We start from the raw sequence: 11,041 nt of genomic DNA, 5'->3' as shown, positions 1-11,041 counted from the left end.
TAGGACCTGCCCACCCAGAGATGCCCCTGGGCAGTGCCCGGCTGCCAGGAGGGGTCTGCAGGGCAGAGCTGAGCACCCAGTGGGTGGGATGGGGTCTGTGAGCACTGACAGGGAGGAGACCTGGGAACAGAGAAACAGCCCCGGCAGGGACAGCTCCAGGCACAGAGAGCCAGGCCACCCCTCTGCGTCAGTCTGCTCAGCTGCACGGGGAAAGAGAGGAGAGTTTGGAGAAATGAACTTTGAACCTGGGCTCTTCTGAGCTCACAGAAGTCCACTTTCTTCTTCTAATACATTGTTACTGAGATCATCCTCCAAAGGAGAGAGGTGCAATAAATAAAGGACACCTGCGTGGTGACCAGCAGGTCACTCGTGGGCAGAGCAGCTCTCCTGACTCTTCAGTAGGACACAGGGAGACCTTGTGTCCCTCAGGGCTCACCAGTGTTCAGGCTGAGAGCAATGTGAAAGAAAAAGGATTCTGCCGTTTCCAAGAAAGTGCCCTCACTCAGCAGCACAAGCCTGAGCTCACCAAAAGGAGCTGAATTAAGTTTCCTCAAAGAAAGAGAACTAATTTTGAGGAAATTTTTTAAGAAACAGCATAGGTGTTGTGGTTTTTGGACTGAGGGTCGAGACAAGAACCGAGAGGGAGAACCCACCAACCATGGTCCCGGGCAAAGCATGACTCAGGCTTTCTTCTTAAAACAAAACAATTTATTAACAGTTACTAAACAAGAGACACAAGGGAACGAAACAGGTTACTTGAGAGGAGAAAGAGAAAACAAGGCCAGATCTTAAAACAACATCTCCCCACCCCCTGTTTCCTTTCATTCCTGGCTCTACCTCCCCCCCGGCGGCGCAGGGGGGACAAAGAATGGGGAGTGCAGGTCCATCCATGTTGTTACTGCTGCTCCTTTCTTAAGGGAGGAGGAGTCTTTACACCATTTTTCCCTTGCTTCGGTGGATCCCCTACTCACGAAGAAAAAAGTCCCCAAACTTTTCCAACGTGAGTCCTGCCCGCAGGATTGCAATCCTCCCCATGGATTGTACCAGTTCGGGCTTTACCAGTCTCGGCCTCTTAGGGAGCTGCTGCCACTCGCGTTGGCATGGGTCGTCCCACGGACTCCAGATGCCTCCACGACCTCGTCGTGCATTCCATGCCCATTATTAACAGTACCTCGTCGTGCATCCCGTGCTCCACGACCTCTCCTGGGCTCAGGCATCTCCTTCCCGACGTGGGTTTCTCCACGGGCCACGAGTGGGTCTCTGCTCTGCTGAGTACACCCTGGCTGCAGGGGGGCCGCCTGACATCTTCACACCGATTGCAAGGGAAAACTTCAGCTCCAGCACACCTCCTCCTGCTCCATCTTGGCTGACCCGGTCGTTGTGGTTGTTTTCTCTTAGATCTTAATCCTCTCTGGGGGAGCTCGGCCCGGCGGGCACCCCGGGAGCGAGGCGCTTCCCGAGCCCCCCATGCGGCTCCCCCGGTGCCATCTTGAGCACATGGCGCCGGCCCGGGCCCGGGCAGCCGCCCGGCCGGGAGCCAGGAGTGAGGGCAGCGCCCTCCTGCTCTCTCCTCGCTCCTGAGCAAAAGACCACCAAAAGAACGCCCTCCCATCCCTTTGTCCCAACTTAAATAGGGTAATTCGCAGAGTCGCTGATTTGGCTCAACCCCCAAGGGGGATGGGACTCAGATCTGGTGGCACAGGGAGCAAATCACCTCTCCTGCCACCAGAACACCCACACACACATCAAACTATCACAATAGGACTGGCTCAAAAAAAAATCTGCTTTAAATTGTCAATGTCCTCTTCTCTTTCAACAGGCCCTCATGCCCAGAGTGAACAAATGTCCAACGGCAGCTCTATCACCCAGTTCCTCCTCCTGGCATTCGCAGACACACGGGAGCTGCAGCTCTTGACCTTCTGGCTCTTCCTGGGCACCTACCTGGCTGCCCTCCTGGGCAACGGCCTCATCATCACCACCATAGCCTGTGACCACCACCTCCTCACCCCCATGTACTTCTTCCTCCTCAGCCTCTCTTTTCTTGACCTTGGCTCCATCTCCACCACTGTCCCCAAAGCCATGGCAAATTCCCTGTGGGACACCAGAATCATCTCCTACTCAGAATGTGCTGTGCAGCTCTTGTTCTTTATCTTCTTTATCACAGCTGAGTATTGTCTTCTCACCATCATGGCCTATGACCGCTACGTTGCCATCTGCAAACCCCTGCACTACGGGACCCTCCTGGGCAGCAGAGCTTGTGTCCACATGGCAGCAGCTGCCTGGGCCACTGCGTTTCTCAGTGCTGTGCTGCACACGGCCAATACATTTTCACTGCCCCTCTGCCATGGCAATGCCCTGGACCAGTTCTTCTGTGAAATCCCCCAGATCCTCAAGCTCTCCTGCTCACACTCCTACCTCAGAGAAGTTGGGCTGATTGTGGTTATTGCCTGTTTAGGATTTGGGTGGTTTGTGTTCATTGTGGTGTCCTATGTGCAGATCTTCAGGGCCGTGCTGAGGATCCCCTCTGAGCAGGGATGGCACAAAGCCTTTTCCACGTGCCTCCCTCACCTGGCTGTGGTCTCCCTGTTTGTCAGCACTGGCATCTTTACCTACCTCAAGCCCCCCTCCATCTCTTCCCCATCTCTTGATCTCTTGGTGTCAATTCTGTACTCGGTGGTGCCTCCCACAGTGAACCCCCTCATCTACAGCATGAGGAACCAGGAGCTCAAGGATGCCCTGGGGAAACTGATGACTGGATGGTATTTGGAAGCAATAAACCACCCATTTTCTTCTGCACAGCAGTTACAATAAAACTTGTTGCAGGCCCAGCCTGTCATCTGTAATTTTTGTTGTTATTGGTGGTTTTTCACTTGTAGCGATGTTGTCATCCCCTTTCTCACTCACTCTCTGCTTTCCTTCCCTGACCGAGTGGCTGTGCAAATGAGGAGCTGTGATCTCTTTGTGATTAAACAAAATAAAAGTCATCACAGTGACTTTTTTTTTCCTGAGATCCTTCTTCCAAGATCTTTCCAGAGCTGCAGCGACAGGTCCTGTGTGCAGAGGTGGAGGGCAAGAGAGTCCCAGCATGGCAGCCCTGCCAGGGAGCACTTGTTCTTCCAGAGCTGCTCTCTTTTCCCTCCCACACTCTCTCTCTGAGCCCTTGGGTTTGGTGTCAGCCCTGAGCTCTCTGGCAGCTTGGTCACAGTCCTGCGGGGTGGCAGCCCTGCGACCGCAGGCAGGGGCAGGCAATGGGCACTGCTGTGACAGAGCTGGCCTCCCTAAGAGCGGTTCCATCATACCAGGGGATCTTCTCAGGGCAGTGCAGGAAGGCTTAGCTCTTATTCCAAAGTCGTTTTCAAAACATGCCCAGGAGATTGACCACAACAGAAACCACCAGTGAACAGCTAAAGTGTGTGAGTGTTCAGGGTGGGGGCACACAGCAGTGTCCCTGCCATGCCATGGGACAACCAATACAAGCTCAGAGCAGGGTGACACACCACAGGGCTGAGGTGCCTCCCAGCCCCGGGGAATGGCAGCAGGAGGTCAGGGAGATGCTCTGACTGCTGCAGTGCACCGTCTGTGCGTGTGCGAGGGAAGGGCTCATGTCTCTGAGCAGCCCTGTGTGTGAGATGAGTGCACGAGGGCAGCTCAGGGGTGGACACCTGACAGAGCCCTGACACTTCTGTGTGTGACTCCAGGTTTAACCCTCACCATCCCCATGAGATTTCTCTCACCTGCCATGGACAGGGTCATTGCAAAACATAGAATCATAGAATCATAGAATTTCTAGGTTGGAAAAGACCTTAGAGATCATCCAGTCCAACCGTCCCTAATCCCCCATTAAACCATATCCTCAAGTAGCTCATCCACCCTATTCTTAAACACATCCAGGGATGGGGACTCAACCACCTCCCTGGGCAGCCTATTCCAGGGGCTGACAACCCTTTCAGAGAAGAAATACTTCCTAACATCCAACCTGAATCTCCCCTGACTAAGCTTATACCCATTTCCTCTTGCTCTATCACCCATCACTAATGTAAAGAGCCCTTCCCCCACCTCCCCACCATCCCTTCTCAAGTATTTATAGGCCGTAATCAGGTCTCCCCTCAGCCTCCTCTTCTCCAGGCTAAACAGCCCCAACTCCCTCAGCCGCTCCCCATAAGTTTTATTTTCCAGCCCCTTGACCAGTTTAGTCGCCCTTCTCTGGACCCGCTCCAGGAGCTCAATATCTCTCTTAAAGCGAGGGGCCCAAAACTGGACACAATATTCCAGGTGTGGCCTCACCAGTGCCGAGTACAGGGGCAGGATCACTTCCCTGTTCCTGCTGGTCACACTATTCTTGATACACGCCAGTATCCCATTGGCCGTTTTGGCCACCTGGGCACACTGCTGGCTCATATCAAGCCGGTAGTCAACCAACACCCCCAGGTCCTTCTCCGCCAGGCAGCTCTCCAGCCACTCTTCCCCAAGCCTGTAGCCATGCTTGGGGTTTTTACACCCCAAGTGAAGGACTCTGCCCTTGGCCTTATTAAAGCTCATGCCATTGGCCTCAGCCCAACGATCCAGTCTGTTCCAATCCCTCTGAAGGGCCTCCCTACCCTCGAGCAGATCGACACAGCCTCCCAGCTTGGTGTCATCCGCAAACTTACTGAGGGTACATTCAATCCCCTCATCCAGGTCATTGATAAAGATGTTAAACAGAACCGGACCCAGCACTGAGCCCTGGGGAACCCCACTGGTGACCGGCTTCCAGCCGGATTTAGCCCCATTTACCACCACTCTTTGGGCCCGGCCATCCAGCCAGTTTTTAACCCAAAGGAGGGTGTGCCTATCCAGGCCAGCAGTTACCAGTTTCTCAACCAGAACATTATGAGAAACTGTATCAAAGGCTTTACTGAGGTCAAGGAAAACTACATCCACAGCCCTTCCCTCATCAACCAGGCGGGTCACCCTGTCATAGAAGGTGATCAGGTTTGATTGGCAAGACCTGCCTTTCATAAACCCATGTTGACTGGGCATGATCACCTGGTTAGCCTGTATGTGCTCGTTAATAGCACTGAAGATGCCCCTGTCTGCTCCATCATCCTTCCTTGGCTTTCTGGCCTGTGCCTTCAAATGCACACTATGAAAGAAGCTTGACTGTGGAGCATCTCACCTGTGCAGTCAGAAAGGGTTCTGAAGCATGACTGACATTGCCCTTCAGAAGAAGCCATTTCTCACCTTTCAGAAGGCACAGAGCCCATCTGGGGAGCATGAATGCACTCTGAGGCACACACCCTTTCATGTTTCACCTCTCTGAATGCTCTTACCAATTTATTTAAGCAATTAACAAAGACACGGATGTTCTTCCTCGCAGGTACCATCTCCTCTCACAGCAGCGTTAGTGCCGTTATCAGCACCTTTTGCAGGCGCGGAGCATTTCCTCACTTTGCAGGCCTGAGCGTGGCCTCATCCTATAACCAGTACCGGGCTTTGTGCCACCCGCTTCTCTCTACATGGTTCCTGATCTGGAAGGTCTGTATGCAGAAAGAAGCTGCACCTGGGCTGCAGATATTTCTTTCATCTACAGTAATCATTTCCTTCTTGTCCCAGATACAATTCTGTGACCTCAGCGGAGTGGATCATGTCTTCTGTGATGTCACTGGAGCTCTCCTGCAGTGACACCATGACATTTCTGCTGCTTGCTTTCATAACCTGCTTTTTAGTCCCTGTCCTCTTCTTCCTGTTCACACGGGCATCTGGTGTGTGCATCAGAACTGCCACCCTAGGGCAGCTCTCCCACCCAGAATGGGCAGACAGAAGGTGTTCTCCAACCGCTCCTCTCACCTCACTAGTGATTTGGGAGAGGTGAGGGAGAAAAATGCTCAGAAAAGCTGTGAGCTGCACATTGGAGTTGTGGGCCTGCAGGAAGAAATCACTTCCAATTCTCTTCTGAACAAGCCCCTAGGACACGGGCAAGTGTGGTCTGTTTCCTAGGCATTCTTCTGGAAGTGCGTCATAGAGAAAGTTTTGGGCCCAGGAAGGGACAGATAGGTCATTGTAGAGCTGGCTGGCATTATCATGAGACCTCTCTAAAACATCTTGGAAAAGCCAGAGCAATCAAGGAGGTTCCAAGGTCCTTGGAAAAGGAAAATATCAAACCTACCATCAAGAAAGGCAAGAGAGAGATTTGAGAGAAATTTCCAACCTAGAAATTCTATGAAATTCTATGAATTTTTTTTTTGTCCATTTTTTTTTTCCCTTATGCATTGTTTATTCAGATGCCTCTCACCAATGCTGGTACTTTGACCTTCAGGGGGTAAAAGCTCACCTGTCTTTCCCCAGTCTAATGGTCTCCTTTGCCAATTCTTTCATTGTGTTTATGTCTGTCTTTTTGTATCTCCCTACCTAACATATTTCTCACAAGATTATGCTCTGTAGAAGGGCGGCCTCATGAGAGACAGTTTGTATTTAGCATGTGGAGGAGCAGTGTGTTTTATTATAAATCTCTATCATGTTTTACTTTTCTTTGCTTGCAAAGAGGAAAAATCCTCCTGTGGCTGTGTGCAGCCAGTTCCCTGAGGGAAATGTGGGAGATGGTGCAAAGGAGCTGTAACATCCAGCTGCAGAGATCAGTGGAGTCTGATGTAAGGAAAAGTGATGCAAGTCCCAGGGGGACAGTGAGAGAAATGGTGGGGTTGGGAGGTGAGGAGCAAGGTTGTCCATACAGTGTCAGACCTCAAGGATCTGCTTGTCCTACCAGTCTAGATCTCCTGAGGAGAAACTCAGGATCATTATCACTTGGAGAATGCTGCTATAACCTCTTCTCTAAACTAAAAAGGAATGAAATATTCCCTTTAAAATAAAAAATAATGTTGATCAGGTGTACATTGAAATCTTCCTCCTTAACTACACTGTGAAAGAGCTCCAATTAGCTATAATTGAAGTCTTGAAGAAAATTACAAGAAGATAAAGAGCTCATCAGGGCATTTGAGGCTCATTACATGGACCTCAGATACTGAGAGATGACTCAACAAACCTCTCAACAAGTTCAAGTCAGAAGCAGATCCCAAACTTGCTTGGAGCATTGATTGGCCCCACTGAGGGCCATTACTGACAAAGCCTCCCCAAGGACTCGTTAGAGCAGATCATTGGAGGCCATGATTGCAGGTGGGCAAAGGCCCTGAGCAGGCGGCTGTAATGCTGAGAAAAGCCTTTTGTTTGTTTTGTGAAGCAGAAAGGCCAAGCCCTGACCCCCAGGCCCTGGGAAGGCACATCCTGAGACCCTCAGATGAATGTTTTGACTCACTGACCTTGGTGGCAGAGGCAACTGCTACAGCCAAGGGGACAAAGACCTCAGTCCTGTTGGACTTTTCAGCTTTGCTAGAGCCCTTGGCCATCCTTACTGCAGGCTGTCCTACACTGTCCCACACCTGCACCTCTTTCCCTTCAGGTTGCTGATACCTTTCCTGCTTTCCCACCTGGCTCTCACCGCACCATTTCTATACCTTCACTGATGTCTCTCTGCCCTCTCTGTTTTGTCTTTGAAACACATAGCCATGGACTGATCCAGACTCCCTCTGGGTGACCTCTTGCATCACAATATTACCCTTTGAGTGAGATTTCTTTTTTCTCATCTCCAGTCTGAACCTTCCAGGCTGCACTTTGCGGTTTCTCATCTCACTATCAAGAGAAGCCACCTTTCAAGCAGTTGCAGGCTACTACTGTAGTGTCCTGAGCCTGCACTTCACCAGGCTATAGAAGCTCAGGTCCCTCAGCCTCTCCACAGAGGACCCAAACCCCATCCTGGCAGATCTCCTCGAGAACCTCCCATCATGAAGGGATGATCTGTTTTGGAAGGAAATACAGAATCATTTACACTGAAAGGGACCTCAGAAGGTCTCTAGGTCAACCTCCTCCTCTCAACAGGGTCAGCTGTGAGGTCAGAGCAGGTTGCTCAGGACTTTATTTGCTTTAGAACATCCAAGGATGGAGGTGACACAAGTTCTCTGAAAAATCCACTGCAGTGCTTGAGTGTCTTGAAGGGGAGAAAGTTTTTCCTCCCTTATTTCACCTGATGCTCATTGGCCCTCATCCTCCCATCATGCACAACAGTGTGAACCTGGCTGCATTTACTTGCTGATACCCAAGAACATGTGAGAAAGCTGTTATCAGGTCTCTCCAAAGCCTTCTCCTGGCTTTGCACCTTTGCAGCAAAGACGAACAAGGGCATCTGGGCAGCATTAGGCAGAGCACTGCCAGTAGGTTGGTGGAGGTCATCCTTCCTCTCTACTCAGACCTACTACAATTTGTCCTGCTGACTTGCCTCAGAGTTTTCTGCTGTACCTCCTCGCTCTCACTGCAGCCAAAGCTGCCCTCCACACATTCCTCCAATCCTGCCTTGTCTTCTTGTGGAAGAAAATATCTAGGAGAGCATTTTCATCATGTTGGGTCAGGGATTACCCTCCACCTTCCCTGGAACTGAGGTCTTCTAGCAGAGGTCCCTGATCTTCAAAATCCCAAAGTATTACCAGATCCTAAAATTGTGTCCCTTCCTCCAGCTGCCTAGAGGGCAACTCATCCTCTTCCCAAGATTCCTTGGGTCAGTGACCCTGACCAAAAGACCATTGTACCTCAAGGAGTGAGTGAGCCACCTAACAGTAAACCTCAGCAGACCCAGGCCTGTGCTGTGCTCTGCGTCCAGCTTGGCCTTCAGGCTGTGCTGTACAGATCATGCTCCTGGGTTGCAGAATGAATCTGAATGAGAAGTCTGCAGGAAGCTCCCACCTGGTATCGGTGATTGGGCCAACTGCATGTCCTTCCCTGTGTCTGACACGGCCACAACAAATTCACATGGAAACAGCCTCTTTTGGGGCAGCAGAAATGGTTCGAATTTTTATCCTTGTAGGAAAACACTGCAAGTGATCACAGGAACAAAATGGAACAACTCTTTTACAGACGGATCTGCAGGACTTGCTGCACCAGCTGACTGGACAGAAGGAACCTCACCATGATGTTCCAAGCCACCAGCCTGCTGCTGGCCTTTCAGCTTCTTGCAGAAACACAACCAAAGCGTGTGCTGCTGTCCCATCAGGTGCTCGGGGGAAAGCACATGACAGCCACAGCCAAGCCCTCTTCTTGGATGGGCCTACCAGGTATTTCAAGGGATTCCCAAATCAATGTCCCAACCACGTGTCTTCTGCTTTCCTATCAGGGGCGCTGGCAGATGTGAGCCTAAAAACACATATCCCAGCCGCGGTTCAAGGGCTGACCTATCAGCTCCTGCAGCAAGAAGTGACCTCACAGGCCTTTTCCCTGCCATGTACCTGCTGCTGGCCTTTCAACTCCAGAGACACCAGTGACCTCACAGCCACCTTCCCAGCCTTGTGCCTCCTGCTGGCCCATGAGATCCTGAGGCACCACTGACCTCACCATAGCGTTCCCACCCATCTCCTCCCTGTGGCCTATGACCTGATGAGATGCAGGTAACCTCAGGTTCCCTGCGGCTCTTCTGGGAACGCACCATCCCCTTCCTGCCCCCAGGGGCCCAACAGCTTCAGTCAGGGTTACGAAAGGTTTGAAGGTGAGAGAATCAGAGTGTGGGAAAGAAAAGCTTTGGGGGTTGGGTGTTCAGGTTAAGCTTTAGGGATTAGAGCTCCCTTTTCATGGTTAGGAACTAGGCGAAGGTTTCTAGGGTTGATTTGGTGTTTGCTGAGAGTGTCTGGTGCGTGTGAGGGTATGGGCTGGGTTTGTGGATTTTGATTTTGTTTTGGGTTGGGGTGAGGGCTGGGGTTATGGCCAATATTTTAATGCCAAGCATATGTGCAGGCAATTAGGGTGATCCATAGGGTAAGAGCACAGGGAAGGGGTGATGTGTCTGGCTTTGGTTTAGTGGTGGATTTGGAGATGAGGGATCAGAGTAGTGGATTCCTTTCAGGATGAGGGGTCACATGTAGGGGTAGGGTCAGGATTTAAGGCTCTTGGTAGAAAAAGGGTAACAGCCTGACCTGAATGTTTCCACAGTCAGTGTCTCAGTGACATCAAAATTACCTGAACGGATCTTACCTCTTCCAATCTCTGTTGGCCAAACCCCTCTTCCTTCCCCCAAATCTGGAACTGCTCTTATGGAGGCCAGCTCTGTCACAGCAGTGCCCATTTCCTGCCCCTGCCTGCGGTCGCAGGGCTGCCACCCCGCAGGACTGTGACCAAGCTGCCAGAGAGCTCAGGGCTGACACCAAACCCAAGGGCTCAGAGAGAGAGTGTGGGAGGGAAAAGAGAGCAGCTCTGGAAGAACAAGTGCTCCCTGGCAGGGCTGCCATGCCGGGACTGTGGGAAAATAACTGAAATTGGAGGGGAATAGGAGAACATTGTCTCCCAAAGTTCAGCTACATCTCAACATAAGCTGTAATATCAGAGCAGCTCTGAGATGAGACACAGCTGCTGCTCCCAGGAACAAACAAGGCCTATGTAATACCCTTGAAATGGGGAGTAGACTGGTACAGAGGTATCACGGCTCATCCCTGTTCTCAGGGATAAGGGGCGCCTGGTGAGGATAAAGATGAATCACAACACTGCCTCAGCAGTGATGGTGAAATCATGTCCTTCAGCTACCAAATCACACCTCCACCCGCCTCCGAGCTGCGACCACCCCTCACGAGAGAAATTTACACCAATCCTAATGAAGTTATGTACGACCAGAGTCACTCGAGCTCCACCTAAAAGAAATGAAAATGGTATAAAATGGCAAAAGACAAAGGGCATGTCAGGGAGAAGCCCCTCCATCAAAATGTCCGGGATCAGTCGCTGGGCTGAACCTCTCTTCTCCCCCCATAGGGACGCCTATTGGGTAAGAACTCTGTGTTATGTGCATTTACTTACTAACATCTCACTAGCTATTTGGTATTATCACTGATCAGTAATAGTTTCATATTATCTCTGCAGTATTTTAATCAAAGTTGTTTTGTAGTCAGTCACTGTCACCGGCTATCTACGAATCTATATCCTGTCACGAATAAAATCTGATATATACAAAAGTTCTGGAGACTTTTGCCCTTATTATAAG

General features: G+C 50.9%; 1 protein-coding gene across 1 annotated transcript; it reads left to right on the top strand.

The window, feature by feature from the left end:
• The first annotated feature begins 1,842 nt into the window (after positions 1 to 1,842).
• On the top strand, positions 1,843 to 2,811 carry LOC147526041 (olfactory receptor 14A16-like). The gene has a single exon (XM_086630608.1). The coding sequence runs from the start codon at positions 1,843 to 1,845 to the stop codon at positions 2,809 to 2,811; it is 969 nt and encodes a 322-aa protein (XP_086486734.1).
• Positions 2,812 to 11,041: the final 8,230 nt, after the last annotated feature.

Source organism: Tauraco erythrolophus, unplaced genomic scaffold, assembly GCF_009769465.1.
Source record: "Tauraco erythrolophus isolate bTauEry1 unplaced genomic scaffold, bTauEry1.pri scaffold_40_arrow_ctg1, whole genome shotgun sequence".
Classification (NCBI taxonomy): Eukaryota; Metazoa; Chordata; class Aves; order Musophagiformes; family Musophagidae; genus Tauraco; species Tauraco erythrolophus.
This window is presented reverse-complemented; position numbering and strand designations above follow the sequence as displayed.